The sequence below is a fragment of the Miniopterus schreibersii genome (assembly GCF_964146895.1).
Source record: "Miniopterus schreibersii genome assembly, chromosome: 16".
Lineage (NCBI taxonomy): Eukaryota > Metazoa > Chordata > Mammalia > Chiroptera > Miniopteridae > Miniopterus > Miniopterus schreibersii.
Window position 1 is genome coordinate 27,525,301 of NC_138116.1, and position 21,392 is coordinate 27,546,692.

Consider the following 21,392-nt stretch of genomic DNA (forward strand, 5'->3'; position numbering starts at 1 on the left):
GGAGAGCAGCTCTGGCTGAATGGGGGTGGGGCCTGGGGAGCAAAGTTTGCCACCCACTGGAGGGGACATCAAAGGTCCCTTTCAGATGAGAAATTCAATAATTCGAGTTTTGGCCTCAGATCTTGGTGTGAGGCTCAGATCCTGGTTCTAGCATGTTGAAGGTAACAATCTGGACCCACCTACCCTCCCTTTGTGGTACAGACTTCCCCCAAGTGACTGCAGATTAGCTCTGGACCAGAGGAACTGGGAGAGATCAATTTCAAACGTGGGCATGTATGCATATCAATATAGTAACAAAGCCATCCCAGGGCAGGAAGCCTCAGCAGGCAGGATTCCACCTCACGGATAAACAGTTCAATAAGGCCAGTATTAATTCCACAGAGGTCATTAATGCCACGGGAGCACAGGACTGGGAGAGAGCGGCAAGCTGGAGAGACACACCACACCTCTGCACAGCATCAGACCAAAGTCTAGTCAGGGCTATGAATTCCACCCCCAAATCCTGGGTGCACGCCAGAACACAGATAAATTGGTGACTTTGCCATAATGCACAGCTGGGATAATTTTAGCCTGGAAAATGTAAAGCAGGTGCTCTCCCATATCTCCCTTGGCCATTAAAAAAAAAATCCAAATAAAAATTGGCAGAACATCTCCCTTTAAGCAATGTGACTTTATTTGTTTATATACTCTTTTATTTATTCCACAAATATTTGTTGCTTAACATGGGCCAAACCCTGCATTAGGCGCTGGGGTTGCACACGTGACTTATAATCTATATAATCTATAATAAAAGCTTGGCAGAGCATTTGAGATACTGGTTTTTAAAATATTTAAATGGTTAGCCATTTAATTGTTAACCAGAAGTGAAATACACATGGGCCTCCAACACTGGTCAGAAGCACAGGGCAGAGGAAGAATTTCCACCCTGGGTCTGGAAACTGAACGAGTCATTTCACGGTTCTGAAGTGCCAGTAACATGGGGGTGACAGTGCCCGCCTCTCTGGAAGGTTGTGATGGAGAGAGCAGAGAGCACGTGTGAACCCTTTATCGCATGCCTGGGGTCCTGGCTGTGTTCGGCAGAAGCTAGCTCTCACTGTTACAAAACGTGACGGCCTTGGATTTGGAATATTTTCATTTCGCAGGAGTTAAAGAGCAGGGCCCGATGTCTATTAAGACCTCCCTTGGTTTCTGACAATTAAATTATCTGCACAAAGGAGAAACCTGCCTTTTGGTTCTCGTGACATGGTAGTGGTTTCGAGCACAGCATGTGGGATTAGACAACCTGGATTTGAGCTCAGCTCTTACCTTCCGACCATGTCTTCTTGGGCAAGTCACTTAGGCTCTCTGAGCCTCGGTTTCTGTATCTGTAACAGGTGAAGGGTAATAGTACCTGCCTCGTGGAGTTTTTGTGAGCATTACATAAAATATGGCCTGCACAGGGCAGGCACTTGATTACTGGCTGTCCAGTCATCTAGTGAAAGGGTCCCCTTTTTGAGCAGAGAGGGAGGGAGGGGTGCAGACAGATCAGTCACTTCAATCTTGGAGATGAGTAGCATGACATGTTGTGATGAGAGTTCCCTTGAGTCGGAGCCATGACATACAGATAGCACACATCGTTGCTTTGTGACAACCCACACCCTTGTATTTAGTCTGTGTGTGCACCGTCCCGCTCTGCACTGGCGTCGCTGGGAAGATACCTGCACTGTCTCCCTGCTGTGTGTTGTCTGGTGTTGGTGGGGCCTGAGTCATTCGGAATCTTATTTCTGTCTTCTGGGTTATTGGCACTCCCATCTAATTGACTACTAACTGCAAATGTTTTGAGTGTCTTTCCTGTTCCTCCCCATTAACCATCTGGGGCTCTGAGTACTAGGTATGGGAAATGTGGCTATAAATCCCCAGATGTCAAGACTCGGGGCTGTGTGGGTGGCTGAGTAAGTCTAGCACACAGAGATGCTCGTTAGACTTTTGTTCAAGATGTGGAAGGTGCTGGATTCTGGGACAAGCTGGTGTGGGTGCTGTCCAAGGTGGCCACATTTTAAACCTCAACACACAGAGGAACGAAGGAGCCGCACAGGATCAATATCCAGGCTGAGGGTTCACAAACTAGCAGACCAGCCCTGCCCCGTGGGGGTGAGACCCTTCCCCTTTCCATTCCTGAGGCCACTTCAGTTATTCCCAGGGTCCCTGCCTGCCTGTTGTTTACAAGGCTGATGGGGCCCCACTCTCCTGATGACAAGTTTAATGCTGCTCAGAAAGGATTAAGATCTTACTTAAACATACACACAAAGCTCCCTTGGGCACAGCTGTCAAGGTGAAGAGCTGAGGCGGCAAACCTTGTTATAAAAAAATCCAGCAATAAAGTTGGAAACATCATGAGAGAGATTTCTCTGTTCAGAAGCCTGGCTGGTGCAGACTTTCCCTACACAAATCTGCTCTGCTCTCCCCAGCTCACCCCAGCCCGCCTCACCTCTCACTGGGGAGGGGGCAGTCTGGCTGCCCCTGTGCTTAAGGCCACGATCACCTGCCACGTGAGCTGAGTCAGGGGGGCCCCAGAGTCCCCCAGCTGGCATGAATGTTTGCTACCTTTTAAGCCAGACTCTCTCCCATCAGCAGTGAAGTCAATCAAGGGGCCAGTGGCCAGCTGGGCAGAGGCAAAGTCTCCCTTTGGGTACCGGTACTGGCCTGGCCAGGGAGGTACCTGGATTCACCCAAACCTTGAATGTCCTCACAGGGATCTCACTGTGCCCTAGCACAGTTTATGTAACACTGTTACTCCATTTGTCACCTCACTCCACCATCCTAACGCCCTGCAGGCAGATCTTATTAGTTCCCTCTTAACGCTTAACGGGGCCAAGAGGGGTTACGGAATCTCCCCAAGCTCACACAGCTACGACATGGTGGTACAAAAACTGAAAGTCTGGTCAGTCTGCCTGTTCAAAATCCTGCACTCTACTCTCCTTTGCCATCACATGCCTCCCTCTCTGGGTGGCAGTCCCCTTTCTAGCCTCCCCAGGGAGGTGGGGAGATTTGCCTGGAGCTTTGGTGATGAGGGTTCTGGGTCCCCTGAAATCGTGGGCTTGCCTGACCTCATGGGAATTCCCAGCTGCCCAGGGGGAGGTTTCTCCTAATGACATAGGGCCCATCTGCCTACCTGCCACAACACCGGCCACGTAGACAAGCCCAATGCGGGTTGCTCCATGCACCATCTCCAAGGGCACCCCCACCAGGAGCTGCAGCACCACGTTGAGTCCCAGGTGTTCTATCCTGTACAGAGAGAACACACTCCATTCATTCATCTACTCATCCATTCATTTATTCAACAAACACTATGCCAAGATGCTGGGGATCCAGCAGTGAACGAGACCCTATACCTGCCTTTGAGGAGCTCATGGTCTGGGATGGGGGGTGGGCAGGAACTACAAAAGAGACAGATCATCTTGGAAAGAGCGTTCCTTCCATACCATTCCCACCATCTGAGACAAGAACACGTGCAGGGCCTGGGCGGTAACTGGCAGTGTCTGCACTTGCCGCAGTGAAAGATGCTACCTGTGGTCAGATCCAGCGACTCCACTGGCTGACACATGAAAAGCCAAGGCTCAGAGAGGGCCACTGACTAGCTCAGAGTCACACAGCTGGTTAGTGGCCAGGCTAGTAGCACAGCCCAGGTCTCTGATGTACAGGCCCTGCTCCATTCACCAGGTCACGAGGGCATGCTGACTTGCTACTGTATCTGTAAGAACTACTGATATTTAAAGAAAGATGTTTCCAAAACAAGTGCAAACATTAAAGATAACTCTTAGAGCTTAATCATTCAGTTATCACTTAAAATCTCACAGGGGAGGGTTCTCCTTCCTTGTATGGAAGGGACCCTTTCTACCTGAAACTCTGAGGGTCGGGTTCCTTGCCCTGAGAATGCCTTCCTTTTTACGCTATCATGTGACCAAATCTTATTGCTAAATGGTGTCTAGCTGAGTACATGTGTTACTAGAAAATATGGTAACATTACTATTATTACACTGATGTGTGCTTTCAAATTTACAAAGCTCTTTAATATCCATTATCTCATATAAACCGAGCCTACAGCAGCTGGATGGCTCCCTGGGGATGCTCAAGTTATAGGGCAACAGAGCATGTAACAAGAGGTCTGGATGTGGCCTGGTCTGCTGCATGCAGGGCACGTGGGCACCCGCTGACCCAGGAGGGCGGCTGGGAGGTAGCGCATGTCTCAGGTTGGGCCCTGTCCCGAATTCCCACCATGCCTGGAATCTTCTAGCTTCCCAGCCCCCTACTGTGCCAGCCAAAAGATTCTAGATTAGAAATGTCAGAAAAAATTATTGAAAAGGAGCTGGGGGTAGTGTCAGACTCATAGACAGAGAGACCTCGGAGGTTTTCTGGCCCTGTCTCCTTGGTTTACAGCCTAGAACTTGAGACCAAGAGAGGCCAGGTGAGAGGGACCTAGAGCTCCTGCTTCCCAATCCAACTTCTTTCTTCTCTACCACAGTGACTTCTGAATTCACCGGCCCAGAGTGTGTCCCTGAGTAATAGGTCACTCTGCTGGGCTTTCCCTAGATGCTGGCCAGCTGTCCCTATCTCTTGGTTACTGCAGCACCAGTCAAGAGCCCCTCCCTCCAAGTCAGAGGCTGGGAGAATCCTCCCAGGGCTCTCTGGCAGGAACAGCTTCAGCAGAGAAAATGGCCAGAGAAAGGCCTGAGACACCCCCCCCCCCCCCCGCCCATGGCCTCAGCTGAGAGCATCTGTACTCTGGCCACTCTGGCCTTTCAGCTCTCAAAGGCAGGGAATGGACTGGGAGGCCTTGGAGACACTGTCCATTCTCCTTCCTTGCCCCAAGGGATCGGGGAAGGCCAAAGGGCAGTCCTGCAAATAAGGCAGGCAGACCCAACTCATGTGCAGCCACAGGCTTGGGCAGCCTGGCCAGGGAAGTCCCCGGTTCCTGTTGTCTCTAGATCTTGACTCGGGAGAAGACTGACACGTGACATGCCTCCCTCACTCTGCTCCTTAACCCTGGGAGATCAAAGCCTGGGACACAGCAGGCAAGGCAAACAGCCTGTGCCAACAGTTCCCTCTGGCTCAGGGTGGAGGCATCACTGGCAACCATCAGAATGTCTCCTCACCCCAACTCCTCCCCAGCAGCTGCAGCCCATTAGGAGTTGTCCTTTGTGCTGCTTTAGAGGCTCAGCAGGAAGAGAGGCTCACAGTGGGGCTCCCTCTCGGCCACTGTAGGTCTTTCTCCTGAGGAACGAGAATGATGGAGTCTCGGGGGCCAGAGAGATACTCTTCCCATTTCCAACCCCAGGGACAGGCACTCCCCAGAGCTTCCCTAGGCTAACAGTGAGCTCCTTCGCCTCTCTCCCTGGAAAGGCTATAAAAGACAGCATAGAGGTCTGGTGTCCATGGACTCTGCTTTTCCAACTCAGCACTTCTACTATATAAAAATGGTCCCCAGCCAAGACAGTGCTCCTCAAGGGACTGGACCTGGGTAGTCGGTCACCTGCCTTATCACGGGGTAAGAGGGACCAGTGAGAACTGACTGCACTCCAGCCCTAACAAGGCCACAGGGCTCTGTAAGCAGAACTGTAAGTATTGCCAAAATTCCTCAAGAAGACTCTCACCACGTATGGAGAGCACTTTGGGAGGAAGGCAGTTTCAATAAATCTGTGCTGCATTTCACTGATGGGGGCACTCACACACGTACAGCTTATGGACAATGACACTTGGTAGCTGATCACATTTCCCTTTATGCTTTGGCCACTAGGAAGCTCAGGTGGTAACCCACCTCTAGCAAGTGCATAGACTCACATGCTATGGAGGTTTGTGCTGATTTCACTGTGGGGTCTGAGCATTTTCCTCCATTTTCCCTTTCCCATACACTCTCAATAACTCATGTATTTTGGTATTAGATGAGTTTCAAGAAGCCACCTCCAATCCTGTGTCCCGAAGATAAACTAAAAAATGTATTTCCGCCTGGCCGGTGTGGCTCAGTGGTTGAGCATCGACCTAGGATCCAGGAGATCACAGTTCGATTCCCGGTCAGGGCACATGCCTGGGTTTCGGGCTCGATCCCCAGTTGGGGCGTGCAGGAGGCAGCCGGTTAATGACTCTCTCGTCATTGATGTTTCTCTCTCTCTCTCCCTTTCCCTTCCCTCTGAAATGAATAAAAATATTTTTAAAAATATATCTACTTCCATCCAGGCTATGCGGGCCACTTATTTTTCCATAGGGACTCCTGATAGAGTGCAAGGCGGCGGGTACTCACCCCGCATGCATGAAGATGTACGTCAAGTAGCGCCAAGCCTGCGCTCGCAGCTGGGGGTGGTAAACCAGGGAGTTCTGCAGGTACCGAGGATGCGTCACCTGCAGCACAAACTGATCCAGTGACACTCCATTGTAGAGGAAAAAGGCAACCTGGACGAAAGCACAGGATGGAGAGGGCCTGTTACTAAGTACAAAGCTGCCTAGGAACCCCTCTGGCACTAACATCCGGAAGGAACCCTTACTGGAAGTTGTCATCTTTCCTTCTCAGAGAATGAGGGACACCCCACCCCTACGGCCAGCACTCAGCTGAGCCTTCAACCAGCTCTTACACCACTTCTGTTGGATTATTTTGTGTTAGATGTTCACGACATGGTCACATGATCTCTGCCCACGCTTACTTGGTGCTAAGCAGGAAGGGTTTGGAGGATTGTAAACTTTAATTCCAATAACAATTCACATACCCATTTGGGGGATAAGGCAATTCTACATGAGTCGACTTTTAAAAAATTATGGTAAAATACATACACTATGCGATTTACCATCTAAGTCAGTTTTAAGCATGCAACTCAGTGGGCATGAAGTACATTTAAATTGTTAGGCAACCATCACCACCACCCACCCACAGAAGTTGGTTTTCATCTTGCAAAATTGAAACTAGTAACCCATTAAACGTCAGCTTCCCATTCTCTTTCCCCCAGTCTCTGGCAACCACCATCCCACTTTCTGTCTCTGAATTTGGCTACTCTAGGTACCTCGATTGGCTTATATAACTTAGCATAATGTCACCAAGGTTCAGCCCTGTGGTCGATTAGGCCAAATTGACCTTCCTTTTCTAAGGATGAGTGACATTCCATTGTATCTATAAACCACATTCTGCTTCTCTCTCACCTGCTGATGAACACCTGGGTTGCTTCCACATTTTAACGCCTGTGAATAGTGCGTTACAAACATGGGTGTACAAGTATCTCCCTGAGTCCCTGCTTTCAATGATTTTGGGTGTATACACAGAAGTGAAGTTGCTGGGCCATGTGGCAATCCGATGTGTGATTTTCTGAGAAACCACCGTACTATTTCCCATAGCGGCTGCACCATTTTATACTCCAACAGTGAGTGCACAGGGTCCCGATTTTTCTGCATCCTTACCAGCACCCCACGAAAGTAAACTTTGCAAATGACTGAAACATAGTTATTTAAGCCCTAAAAAAGTACTTTTTTTTCTGGAACTCTTTCTAAAATGTGTCATTCATGTCCCTGTGTTCCTCATCAGGGTATGTGCACAATCTTTTAAGGATGTGCCCTGGCCAGGAATCGAACCAGCAACCTTTGGTGTACCAGCCGACGCCCAACTGAGCCACACCAGCCCGGGCTCAGGTCTGCTTCTAAATTTTGTTTTGTTCTTTCCCAGATGCCAGGTTGTCAGCAGGTTGCTGACCAGGTATTTCAGCCAGTAGTGGGTCCCTTCTATTTTCTCTCTGTTGTGGAATCAGAAAACCTGGTTTCTAGAACTGTATGTAAAACAAAAACCTTGGGCTTTTGTACAGGGACTTTGAAACAGTTATTTCAACATTTTCTTCTAGATTGGTAGTTTGAGTTACAAATTTGGAACCAATCTAGACACAAAATCTGACTTCTCTGGATAACTTCGAACACATTAATTGAATGTTTTTGTTCCCGGTTTCCCTATCTGGAAATGGGGATGTGAATGCCTACACAACCAGGGTGGTCAAGAGGCTTGAAAGAGATAAAATACACGAAGACCTGCTGGGTGCCTGGCCTGCAATCCATGAAGGCAGTTGCAATTAGTGTTAAGTTAGGACTTCCTGGGCTGAGCCTGGAATGGCTCAGGCCCCCCAGCAGCTGGACTCTCCTGGGCTCTCTGGGGAGCTGTTCTGTCCACCTAACAGGATGCGGGTGGCCTGGCAACAAATACAGCTTCCAAGGCAGCTCGTTATTATTGGTCCTCAAATAGAAGTTAATAAATAGACCAACACAGTAAGCATTTGGAGGAGTCCAAGAATATCTCAGAAAAATCGCAACTTCAACGTGTACTTGGATGAAGCCTTAACAACAGAGGCGCCTTGGCCTGCAGACCAGCTATTCTCATTTAGGAAAAAAGAAGAATGCCATGAAGGTTAACGATCCTGCCGTTTGATTAGGAACTTTATAAGAACATACGCAGGGGTGGTAATGAGGCCCGTGGCTCTGGAAGAGAAACAGCAGAGGTTATAAAACACCGAAGGGAAGCCGAGTATCCATTCCAGAGCTGGGGTTTGGGGGCCCATGGGTTCTGAGGTTGAACAGCCAACAAAATTCAGAATTCCTCACACATGGGCACTGGCCGGTGTGGCTCAGTTGGTTGAGCGCCATCCCATGCACCAAAAGGTCACCGGTTTGATTCAGGGTCAGGGCACATACCCAGGTTTCAGGTTTGATCCCTGGTAGGGGGCACGTGGGAGGCACCCAATTGATGTCTCTCTCTCCCCCCCCTTCTTCTCTCTCTGAAATCAATAAAATCCACCCTAGCCAGTTTGGCTCAGTGGTTAGAGCGTCGGACTGCAGACTGAAGGGTCTTGGGTTTGACTCTGGCCAAGGGCACGTACCTCAGCTGCAGGCTCGATCCCTGGCCCCCAGTAAGCGCGCGAGTGAGGGAGACAACCAATCAATGTCTCTCTCTCTCATCGATGTTTCTCTCTCTCTGCCTTCCACTCTCTGAAAAAGCAATAGAAAAAATATCCTCAGATGTGGATTCAAAAAATAAAAATAATTAAGTCAATAAAAACCTATAAAAAAAAGTAAGGGGTGCCTTTGGATTCTGTTGCATACAAAAGGAGGGAGACTTTCAGAATAACAATAGGTCTGAATGATTCCCTAAGGGGAGAGTGTTCTTTCAAAGTCTCTGAAGCCCACATTCACCTGTTCATAAACACTCCCTCCCGCACGTATTTGCGCGAGGCCTTTGTGTTCCACTCTCTGGCTCAGGAGGCAGGCCTGCCTGTTCCTGTTGGAGGCCCGGGGGGCAAATGACATTACTTGGAAAGGAACTAAAATAAATTGGTTGTAATGAGTTAATCCGAGGAACTCCCCCAAATCAGTGAACTTATTACATTGTTTTTGTTACTGTTGTTTCGGTGGGGTGGTCATATGGGGATTCTGCTGCAGGGAATATTGCTTGAAGTAATAATTTTGGGGATATCTTTAGGGTCCAGGAAACATGACAACACTGCAGGCCCCGTAACAGGGCCTGACTTGCAATGACAACTGCTACTGGCTCCTCAACCATGGCCTTTTGGTGGAGAAGACGCTCTTCCCCTCACAATCTCAGACACCCTCTTGGCCCCCGGCTGTGCCGAGGCCGAGCGGCCCCTTCCCCACCCCGGTCCTTGCCTCCAGCAGCGTGACCGTGATCATGAACCAGGGCGGGGGGCAGCAGGTGTAGCTGTCGTAGTACCACTTCCGGTCAATCTCGCGGGGCAGGGTCTCGTAGGCCACGTGGCGGATCAACCGCTGCGACAGGTTCAGCCCTTTCTCCTCCAGCAGGGCCTTGCTGCAGAGCCTGCGGTTCCCCTGCAGGATGGCCTGGCGGAAGCTGTTGGACCGCTTGTTGCTCATCTGCACAGGAAACAGGATGGGGGGACAGGGTCAGAACCAGGTTTCAGGGGAGCCCTGATCCATTTCCCAGGCAGCGAAATCCTGAGACTAACCAGGCTAATCCCACCTTTCTATAATAGGTCACGAGAAGCAATATTCACTTCTGTGTCAGGGGTTGTTCTAAGCACTTCACATGTTGGTTCATTTGATACAACTAGTCTACCTGTTACTCCCAATCTACTAGATGTGGCAACCAAAACACAGAGAGCTTTAAGAACCCATCAAGTTCAAACCCAGTAGGGCTCCTGAGCCAGTATTCATATAGTCACTATATCTTCTTCCCATCCACCCATCTCTCATCCATACATCACAATTGCCTGAGCAACTACTAAGTGTCAGGCACAGTGCCAGACACAGGGGATACAGTGGTGCTCAAGACAGGTAAGTAACCAGCAATCGTGGTTCAGAGTCAAGACTGCTGTAGGAACACACAGGACGGAGCCCAACCTGGTCTGGGGGTGGTCAGGGAGCGCTTCCTGGAGGAGGTGATATCTGAGTGAGAACTGAAGGATGAGTAGGACTTAGCATTCTCATAAACACTAGTTTGGGAAGAGGTGGGCAGGCCCTGCTGACTTCCCCAGAATCAGAACCCAAAGCTGTGTGTGTGGAAGGTCCCCACTCCTGAGTGCCTTCAAGGGACCTGTAATGCTTGGGGAGCCCAGGGACTGGCTGTAGAGCCCAGCCTAAGGACTGGCCCTACCCTTGGCAGCCTGAGGGTGACACAGTAGCGCCCTGGCTGCCTCATCCAGCAGTCAGCCTGGCTCCCGGAGATCAGAGACAGCCTTGCTGACTTCCATCTTCCTCCACCTGCCCTCCACAACCACATTCCAGACCTTGACTATGGGGAGATGTCCTAGAGGCATAGTCTTCCCAACCTCAGATCACACCGCACTGTCTGGGTGGCTGTCCATGGTAGCTGGGGTGGGGACTATCAACATATTCCTGGGACTGTGGGCCCAGCAGTGGACATAAAGCTAAACCTGGAGGCAGGAGTTCAGAGAGGGCTGGCCAGGTGAACCAGCACAGGGCACAGGGGTTTGAAGCCCTGTGAGGGGGAAGGTAGCTGGGGAGGATCTGCATTGAGACCAGGCTGGTGGAATGAGCCTCCCTCTGCAGTGTCCTTTCCCTCTCCTGGATTCTGCTGTCTCTCACCTTTAAAATCTGGCTTAAAGCCTCAGCAGATCAACCCCTTCCAAAGATTCTCTATTTTGCCTGGTTGGCGTGGCTCAGTGGTTGAGCATCAGCCTATGATCCAGGAGATCGAGGTTCGATTCCCGGTCAGGGCACATGCCGGGGTTTCGGGCTCGATCCCCAGTGGGAGGCGTGCAGGAGGCAGCCGATCAATGACTCTCTCATCATTGATGCTTCTATCTCTCTCTCCCTCTCCCTTCCTCTCTCTGAAGTCAATAAATAAAATATTTTTTTTAAAAAAAATTCCCTATTTTCCTCCCCTCCATGCCTACAAAGCTTGCGCCGTCTGGCTCTCCTTAGGAAGAATTCAGTTCTGCAAATGCAGGCAGGGCTGGGAGCTCCATGTATGCTCTAAGCCCAAGACAGGATCCCACCGTGAAGTATCTTGTAGCCACACTTACCATCCTCTCTTCCAGTCTCCGTGTGCATATGCACACGGGTGTGCACTGCACACGCACTCACAAACACACTCTTGGCCACACCCTGCAGACCCGTGGTGGGCACGGGCTCAGCATGGGTACAGGAGCAGCACAGTGAGCACACACACTCACCACTCACCTGCACCCTTGGTGTGCCTAGAACTGTGTTGGGCGCAGTAGTAACCATGGTCTTGGGCTTCATGGAGCTTATAAGGAGAGACAAATGTGTAAACAGCAGCAAAATAGGGTGTCATCTTAGTTATTTGGTGCATAGGATTATCCCCACGTCATAAAGTTGGGGACCAGAGCTTAGAGAGGGTAATTTCTCAAGGACCCAACATTAGTAAATCAGAGTCAGGATTCAAATCCCGATCTGCTTGCCTCTGGAATCCACATAGTTGGCACTTTTGTGCCAAGTAGATAGGGATCCTCTTCTTCCAGGGCAAGGCACCCCTTCCAGGCCTTGGTGAGCAAAGCCCATGCCAGGTTTCAGTCCCCATTCATCCCTCCGCCAGGCATCCTTGTACAGTCACAATGTGCACACCCACACGCGACAACCCTGGCCACGCAGCTGTAAGAGCAGCCTGGTGCCCTGGCCAGGAGGTCAGTTGCTTGGAGTGTTATCCTGATACACCAAGGTTCTGGGTTCGATCCCTGATCAGGGCACATATGACAATCAACCAAGGAATGCACAAGGGAGTGGAAAAACAGGTCAATGTCTCTCTCTCTCTCTCTCTCTCTCTCTCTCTCTCTCAAATCAATCAATCAATAATGAGAGGCCTGGCAAAGCACTGTGGGGGTTCTGAATAAGGCTGGTTCATCCTGCCTGCGTTGGGGTGAGGAAAGATGCAGAGTTTACCTGCTGGAAGAACATTATAGACAACAGTCTTTCAAATACTTCACCTTGTTTAATCCTTGCAACAACCCCAAAGGAGGTATCCTTTGGCTTCTTTTAACAAAAGGGAGAACCCAGGCTCGGAGGATATTCCCAGTGAGTGGCAAAGGCAGAGCCAGGAGAGAGACTCAGGTCTGCCGGGCTCCAGGCCCTGAGCTCTCGGCCCTTCCCAGGGTTTCCCCGCTGGTGACCCCTTCTTAGTCCTGGTCTCCTGGGCAGCCCAGCTCACATGGATCCAGGCTCCAGCTCAGAACTTACAGAAATCCTGACAGTGACAAGTCACTTGCTGTCGTGAGTTCACAGACAGGACCCCTGGACCCCTTGCATCTGAAGGGCCCAGCCACGCGCTCACGCTGCCCTGGGACTGAGCAGGGCACGCAGCAAACGTGCTTGCGCCGGGGCTGTGGTGAGCCTGTGCAGGCTCAAACCCGTGGCCTGGTCTTTGTGGCACGGCTGGGCTCTAAGTCACAGGGCTCACCTCTGCTGCCTGCCCCATGAATCCCGACTGCCCTCCCCCAGTACTCCACTCTGACCCCTTCCCTTTAGAAGGTCTGCTCCCTGGGTCTGCTCTGAACAGCAGTAGAATCCTGAAGCCCCACCACTCACGTTAATCTCTGGGCAAAGGCAGCCAAGAGGCAATTACAACAAGTCCAAAACCTGGGCATCCACCTAAGGGAGCTCACCTGGCACATGACAGGTGCGAGTGGTACTGGCTCCCCCATCACTGGTACCAGTGAACTTCACACCAGTCACTGCACTCTCGCCCCCTCCATGGGTGACAGAGGAGAGGTGACTGTCTCCATTTCAATAGGAAAACCAAGATCAGACTCCAGCCGTATTTATCCTTCCGTTCTGTGCGTTCATGTAGCTTCTACCGATAGCCCAGCCATCCACAGCAGGTAAAATGCTTCCTGCTCAACCCCACTGAAGCCCATTCCAGTCTCATCCCAGTAATAACACAGCAGTAACCCCCAGTGAGGAGGAAGTCCCTACTCTAAGACCAGAGCAGAGGGCGGGATTCATGGGCTTCGGGTCTCTAGTCCCTGCAACAACCCAGGATGTCTGCCTGGAGGTCTGATGACTCACGCGCCCCATTGCTCCTAGAGAGGTCTGGCCTGATCCTCCCAACATCTACTCCCCAGTTCCTCTCTTGCCAATGATAAGCTCCCACCTCCCACTCCCAGCCTACGGTTTTGGTGGAACTGACCCCCCACTTCCAGCCCCACAGGTAGGCACTGATTGGTTTGAGTCCATCAACACATCCCAACTGACCCAATCTGGGCCAATGGAAGGGGGGAAATCCCTTGTGTGGGAGCTACCAGAAGAATCCCTCTCTTCTCCTGCATGGTAAGGAATGAGGGTGTGAGGACTGGAACTGCTGCAGCCACTTTGCTGCCACAATGGGAGGGTCTGGAATTGCCAGGGACTTCTCAGAATGTGGGCTGGCAATGCAGAAGGCAGAACTGAGAGACAGAAACTGGGTCCTTGGTGATACCTGCTGAAGCCTGGACTTTTTCAATGCTGTGGGTCAAGAGATCCCTTTAAGGGTCCTCTAAACCACAACCCCCAGACAGGCCCCTCCCAGCGGCAAGGGCCCCAGAGCACTCACCAGGTTAACAAAATCCTGGTAGCAGATCTGCCCATCCGCGTGGCTGTCGGCCAGAGCCAGGAGCACCTCCCTTTTGTGCGGGTCCAGCTTGGAGCTGTGGCTCTCCAGGAGGCTGCGGAACTTGCCTGTGCTGATGTAGCCCGTGTTCCCAGGGTCACACTGGGGGAGAAGCACAGACAAGCAGGGGGGTCAACGGGGCTCTGTCGCCCTCTCAGCACTGCCACAGGTGCCCCATCTCTATCACCACTCACCGGCTCCTGTCCCCAGCCCTCTGCCAACAGAGGCCCAGGTGGTGTCTGGGATGTTTCCAAGGCCCCCACGGGAAACATCCAAAACAAAGCTTAGACAATTAAAATCCCTGGCTGGTGTTGCTCAATGGTTAGAGCGTCAGCCTGTACAACGAAGGGGCTCGGGTTCAATTCCGGGTCAAGGGCACCTACCTGGGTCGCAGGTTCGATCTCTGGACCAGCTGGGGCATGAGCTGGAGGCAACCAATCGATGTGTCTCTCTCACATCAATGTTTCTCTCTCCCCCTCCCCCCTCCCTCACTTGTACTCTAAAAAAAAAAAAAAAATTATGGAAAAAGTATCCTCAGGTGAAGATTAACAACAACAAAAATCTTAGAAGGCCCTAGGGACCTTTGAGATCCCCTCATCCAACCATCTGGTGCGTGGATAAGGAATCTGAGGCTCAGGGAGGTTAAACTCCCTCCTCTCCACCCTTACTCCTGACTCCAGACAAGAGGAAAGCAGGAATGAAAAGGAAGATGACGGACTTCTGGGGCCTGGGCCAGAGGGACTCCGGTGGGAATGCTCGAGCCTGGGGAGCAGGGAGCACAGCCTGCCAATCCTGCCTCTGGCTGCTGGCCCCCTCCATGCCCACACCCCACACGCAGGGCAGGGCAGGGCTCCCCAAAGGCACTGTGCTCTGTGTTTTGTTTGCTGGCATTGCCCTTTGCCCTCTGCAGCTTTGCACACACGGGTCCCTCTGCCTAGGATTCCTTTCTCCCTCGTATCCTTAGGAGACTCCGACTCGCCCATCCTAGCTCCCTGGATGTCCCTGGCTCTGATAAGGCTCCCCCCAGACACGGTCTGCACCTGGACAGACCTCCAGCCCCACCCGCACTGCTCTCTGATCGGCTACGTTAGACTCCTCGCTGGACTGCCTGTTCCTGGAAGGCAGAGTCACACAGCTCCCGGTGCTCAGCGCAGAGCCCAGTGTAATCGGCACTCAATAAAGATTTGTTGGGTGAGTGAACAGTGGATGTTCGGATGCATGGATGGGTGCTAATTTTCCAAGGACAGTCTCAGCAGTTCAGTCAGAAAAGGATTTTATTCATTTCTCCCAGAGAAACCCATAACCTTTCTGCCTTCTTCCATAGTCCCCCCTTCCTTGAAGAACCCACCCAATGTCCCCCCACAGCACCCACTCTGCTAGCAAATGACACTGATAGTCTCCCATGGATGCTGAGACCTTTCCTGCTCATGGAGATGCTGCATGGGTTGCTGAGGTTTTAAAAGGCAATCAGATACCACAATGTACATGCGTGGGTGACAGGGGAGCCCAGAGGACCAGACCCACGCTTCCCCCTTTACTAGATAAGGGCAATGGAGACTATTTTAGGAAGGCTGATTCTGTGTGCAGCATTTCTAAGGCAATCCAGGAGAAACAGCCAAGTCACAAGTCATGGGCTAGTTCAACTCTCCCCAGAACTCAGCGAAAGAGGACACCTCCAAGGAGGCCTCCCCAAAAATCTGCGTGGGTCCCCACCCTCAACCCCAAACACCGGCTTTCAGGGGTGACACCTATGTGTTTCACATGACAGAGCATTTCAGAAAACTCAGCCACCCTGCTCCATAAAGACCTTTAAGAATAAAAACACCTAGGCCCTGGCCACGTAGCTCAGTAGGTTAGAGCGCTGTCCCGATATGCCAAGGTTGCGGGTTTGATCTCCAGTCAAGGCACATACAAGAATCAACCAGTGAATGCATGAATAAGCGGAACAACAAATTGTTTCTCTTTCTCTCTCTCCCCCTCTCTCTCTCTAAATCAGTAATAATTTAAAAAATAAGAAAAATACCTAAAATTTGTTGAGTGTTTTCATGGGGCCAAATACTGTTGTAAGCACTTTACATATATCATTTCTTTTATTCCCTAAAACAACCATACAAAGGAGGTCCTATTATTATCCCCATATTACAGATGAGAAAATAGAGGCTCAGGGAAATGAGCACAGCGCCAGCAGTCGACAGAGCCAGGGCTCCACACCCAGGCGGCTTAGCGCTGCTGCTACTCACCACTGACCACCACTGACCTTCAGCCCCCCGGGCTGCCCTGCTGCTCAGGAGCAAAATTTAAGGATCAAAGAGGTGAGTGCTGACCCCGGGGAGGAGGGGGCTCTAGGAGTCTCAGAGGCCCACTCTAAACGGAGACTTTTAAAGCAGGAAAGAGCCTCAAAAAGTGGCAGTTCTGACCTCCTTATTGCTCAGACAGGAAAGTGAAGCCTGGAGAGGCAAAGTGGCAATGTCAGCCACGGAGGGCCTCCTTCTCTAGCGCCTGGGACCCCTCCCATCCTCGCACGGGGGACTCACAGGCTGGGCCTGGCCCCACATGGCTCTCCAGCTGGGTGGGCTGACGGGATGAGAGTGGGGGTTAGGAAGCAGCGCTGAGTCCTGGGAAAATCCACCCCCCCCATGAGCACTGCAGGGGGGCAGTGGTCTGCTGCACAGCATGGAGTCTCTCCTGCCTCAGCCCAGGGGGAGGAAGCCCAATGGCCTTGCATTTCATGGGAGGAGAGATACCAATCCCCTCTCAGGGGCTGCCTCCAGGCTGAGGCTTAGGGGAAGCCAGTGGGGTGGAGGGGCCGAGTTCACGCAAGGGCCCCTCTCCTTCATTCCAGCTCCAGACAAAGGACCACCTGCTCCCCCTTCTACTCCCCCTCCAGGGCTCCCTGCTGTTGTCCTAGAGACAGGGGCTGCCCTATGGCTCCCCAAGCCCCCACCCCCCACTGTGGCCTGCCAGTCCTGCCCCAAGCACCGTACAGGCTCCAGACTGCAGAGAATGAGCTGGAACCCAGCCGAGCCTCCCTTCTCTGCCAAATCCCTACCTTTCAGTGCCAGGGCCAGACAGGCCAGACAATGGGGTCATCACTACCCTAATAATGAGGCCTCAGGGATGGAGGAGGCTGACTAGTGGGGAGGGAGAGGCAGGGATGGGGCCGGCTGCCTGGGCTCCACAAATGTACACGGCACACCTTCCAAACCCTACCCACCCCAACACCTGGGAAGGTGAGAACAAGAGCAGTGGGCATGGGGCACGGGGTGGGGGTGGGGGCAGCAGAGAGAAAGACAAAGGGAGGAGAAACACAGAGAGAGCCCCAGAGAGGATGAGTACAGGAGGGAGGGAGATCCCAATGCCCAGCAAGGAAGCTGAGGGCTGCTAGAGAGGCCGCGAGGAGCAGGGTGAAATCCCACTCTTGTCTCCGCCACTAACCAGTTTGTATAATTTGGGGTAACCATCTGGAGCCATAATCACCTCATCTGTTAAGCGGGGAAGCATCCCCTTGGGTCATGGTGGGTTGAAGCAAAGGCAAGGCAGTGCTCTCCAGGGCCCAGGGTCACAGGACTTGAGGTCCAGCTCCAACTGCCTCATTCACAGCAAAGCAGGGGGCACCCCAGAGATGGGGGCTTGGCTGGGCCTTCAAGGCCCACTTCCTTTAAGGCCAGCCATGGGGGATTAGATCCTACTAGAACTGTGGCGTGGAGCTTTTGGGTATACAAACTCTACAAATGAAATTTCCTTGTTAATAATGCACTAAAGGCCCTGAGGCTCTCTGTCCTGGGAGCCCCATGCCCTGGATTCGCCCACTTTGGGCAGTGGGGTGCTCTCGGGATGAGGTCTGGGCTAGGTGGGTCGGAGGCAGCCCGTCAGCTCGTCTGGGAGAGGCAGGGCAGCCGGCGGAATGAGCCCATGAATGGGCGGCAGGCAGGGGCCCAGTGGGGAGTCAGGAGTCCGGAGCATCCTAGCAGCTGCCTCCTGAATAGGACCCAGTGCTTGGGGGGGGGGGGGAGGCCAAGTCCACATTCAGCCAGAGTGACGGATGCTGGCGGTAGAGGGAGAAAGACACAAAGTGAGGGGCTGCCCCTCCCTCAGCTCCCGCCCACCTGCCTCAGCCTTGAAAAGAGCTGTGGGGAGAGGCTCGGAGGGGACTTTAATCCCACCAGCACCCAGCCCTCTGGCCCCTTAATCCTCTAAATCGTCAGCCCCCCTACTCTCCACCACGCCATCCCCACCCCCACCCCGGCCTGAGGGCTTTGCCATACATCCCATCTCCCATCCTGGATCCCTTCTTAGTGCACTAATGACCTAGGCTGGGGAAAGGACCCACCGCATTCTCTGTATTGTTGCCACTTGGGGCTCTTTCCCCCTCTCTGAGGCAGGAAGTGGGGGAGACTCCCAGAAGGAACCCCTCTTCCAGCTGCTGTGCCATCTCAGGCAGATTACTAGGCACATGGGCCCCCAAGTCTCCATCAGTCACGTGGTAGGAGCTCTGCCTTCTCCAGGAGACGTAAGGGGCTCATTCCAACCCTGAGCATATAAGCACAGCCTATGCAAGTGGGGGGTGGGGAAAGAGAAATCAGCCCATACAGCCCATGGGGGCAGCCGATCTACTCTGCATCCTTGCTCAAAGGGTGATGGGAAATTCGGAATCAGGATGAGGCAGCCCTACATGGCGGGGTTGGGGGGGTGAGGTCTGTGCTGTCACCTGGCGACTCTGGGGAGAGGGGCAGCAGGTCAGGGAATCATAACCCATAGTCCAGGGCAGATGAAAGGAACCGTCCTGTGTGTGATCTGCACAAACTACTTTCCAGGACAACTACTGTACATATCTGCTCCCCGCTCCCAGCACTCGAATTCCCTTCTCTCTTCCAGGTGGACAGTTCAAGGTTCCTCCTTCAGGGCTGGGGGGGAGGCGGTGTTCAGGCTTGCTCTTCCTTGCTTTTCTCTGTCCTGTTCAGTTAAATGAAATACAAATGGCTCAGGGTTTCCCAATGTGTGTTTTGTGGAACACCAAGTCCAAGATGGTGCATGAAATAAGGGTTCTGTGGCTCTGTTAAGTTTGGAAAACCCTCTTGGAAGGGACTGATGCAGAAAACCAAATTAAGGGCTCTGTGAGGTTTTACAGTGGAGAAACCTGTCTGATTTTGCTCAACCCAGCATTTCCCAAACTTACTGGATCACAGTATTTTTTCAGAGCAAGACTCCATGGAACGAACACTCTTGGGGGAAAATGCATGTGTCCACAGTAGAGGCATTTTCCTCTTTTTTGACAGCTGGTCCCTTTGCTGGTGGTTCCAAACCCCCTTTCCCTTCATCTTGTGAGTGGCACAGGCCCTCAGGGCAGCTGACAATGTGTGCCGGGGTCCTCTAGCAAAGTCAGACGTCTGCCAGAGCCCAGCCCCAGCCAGAGGGTGGAGGGGAATGCCAGGCCCCGGGAGTGGCTGAGATCTCAGGGAACCACCCCGCAGGAGCTGGGATCTGCCTGCTCAGCACCCAGGACAGCGGCGCCACTTCTCCCTTTCCTGCCTCAGGCCAGGGAGCTGGGCCAAGGCTTCAGAATTTACCCAGCAGCAGAGCAGGAGAGAAGGAAAGGAATATGTCTATTTTATATCTATCCTGTATGTGGGCTCTGCACAAACTACATACCCAGGATAACTACACGTCTGGTCCCACCTCCCAGCACTTGAACACCCTTCTCTCTCCCAGGAGGACCCTCTCCCTCTCCCTGATCTAGGGAGGCCCTAGATCTGAATAAGGGGTGTGGGCACTTTCGAGGACCCCAAAGGCAGCACCTGTGGTGCCATTGTGGTGGACGACTCAGGTCTGGAAGGTTGGGACCTAGAACCTAAGGAAAGCTTCCATCCCCAGCCACACTGTCTCTTTCCTGTCCACCAGGGCATGTGTGCTGGGACAGGGGAAGGTGCCGGCAGCTGCCCCTCCCCACTTGGGGCGGGGGGAGGGGGTCACCATGGCTCATCTGCTGGCTCCTTGCATCATTACCCGGCTTCTGAGCAGAGCAGAATTAAAGAGGCTGCCCAGGGGTTTATGGCTCGGCAGAGCTGTCCCACCCAACGGCCAGAGCCCACCAGGGAACTCTGGCCCATTCATGGATATTTACAGCCCCGTAAATTAGGTCCAGGCCCGCAGCTGCCGAGGTCAGGAGGCAAGGTTATGGGACTAGCAGCTTTCTCTTCCAGTTCTCCTTCCTCCCCAACGAGGATGGTAAGTTGCCTCTTAGAGAAAACCACTTCCCCACCATTCCCCGGACTTTCCTCGATTCTGATCTTCGCAAATATTTTATTACTTCTATTCTCACACCAGTCCTAGAACAAGTGTGATTAGTCCCATTGAAAAGATAGAGAAACTGAGGGGCACAGAGATCAACGACTTGCCCAAAGGCACCCCTGGTGGGTAGAATAGGGCACCTTCTGACCTGCTCCAAGCTGAGCCTGGGAGTGGATTTTCAAAGACCTCAGCCTTCCTAGGAAGAAGAGAGACAACTTCCTACAAATCAGGTTCTGGTCCCTCCTGTCCCTGGGTCTCCCGGAATGGAGCGCATGGGGCCCTTGTGCTACCCCGAGGTTTGGCCAGGCCAGACCTCTGACAGCTGCTGAAGCTTAGGCGATTCTAGGATTCCCTGTTGTATTACTTCTGTTCTTTCAGCTGCCACATCAGGTGTCTGCAGGGAGGCAGCTCATCCCTCCAGAAGGGGAGAAGCTAGAGCACCCTTCTTTCAGCAGAGAATCAGCATCTCAGCCTGAGTTGAGGCTGAGCAGCTGGACAGACGTTCAGCATGTTTCCGAAAACTCCCCCGCTTCCTCATACCTGGGCCTCGGGAAGAGGAGCTTCCCCTGGAACACAGGGAGCTGGGGTCGGGGGGGGGGGGGCAGTGAGGGGTGGGGGCCATCTCCTTCCACCAGGCAGCCCCTCTCCTCCCTGAGTGCCCCCTCCCCCACCCCAAGAAGGCCTCGGAGGTTCACAGACTCTGAGCTGACAGCTGGGGGCCGTGACTCAAAGCCAGGTCCCTTGGGTCTCTAAGAGCAGCCGACATAATGCCCACGCTGACTCATCCAGGGCCAGCCGTCACATGTCCCAGCTGCCTGGGGACTAAAGCCCAGTCTCAGCCCTAATGCAGGAGTCCCTGGGGAGCAGCAGGCAGGGAGAGGCGGGAGTGTGAGCAGGGAGTATGTCTGCCCATCCCTTCCTTCCCCTTCAGCCAAAACCCACTTCCTCCTCCTGCTTCTCCTGGAAGCCACCAAAGGGACCCTCCGGTCCCCCAGAAAAGAGAGCGAGCACT

At 52.7% G+C, this 21,392-nt stretch overlaps 1 protein-coding gene across 2 annotated transcripts in view; it reads right to left on the minus strand.

Annotated features, from left to right (window-relative positions):
* Positions 1-21,392, minus strand: part of RHBDL3 (rhomboid like 3) — a 44,671-nt gene that overhangs the window by 15,270 nt on the left and 8,009 nt on the right. The window contains exons 3-6 of one of the 2 annotated variants that reach the window (XM_081162877.1): positions 14,036-14,194; positions 9,646-9,882; positions 6,275-6,423; positions 3,152-3,264 (exon numbers count right to left, since the gene is read on the minus strand). In XM_081162877.1, the coding sequence (XP_081019003.1) occupies positions 3,152-3,264; positions 6,275-6,423; positions 9,646-9,882; positions 14,036-14,194 (658 nt within the window). The remainder of the gene's footprint in view (positions 1-3,151; positions 3,265-6,274; positions 6,424-9,645; positions 9,883-14,035; positions 14,195-21,392) is intronic. The other variant, XM_081162878.1, reaches the window with a different exon arrangement.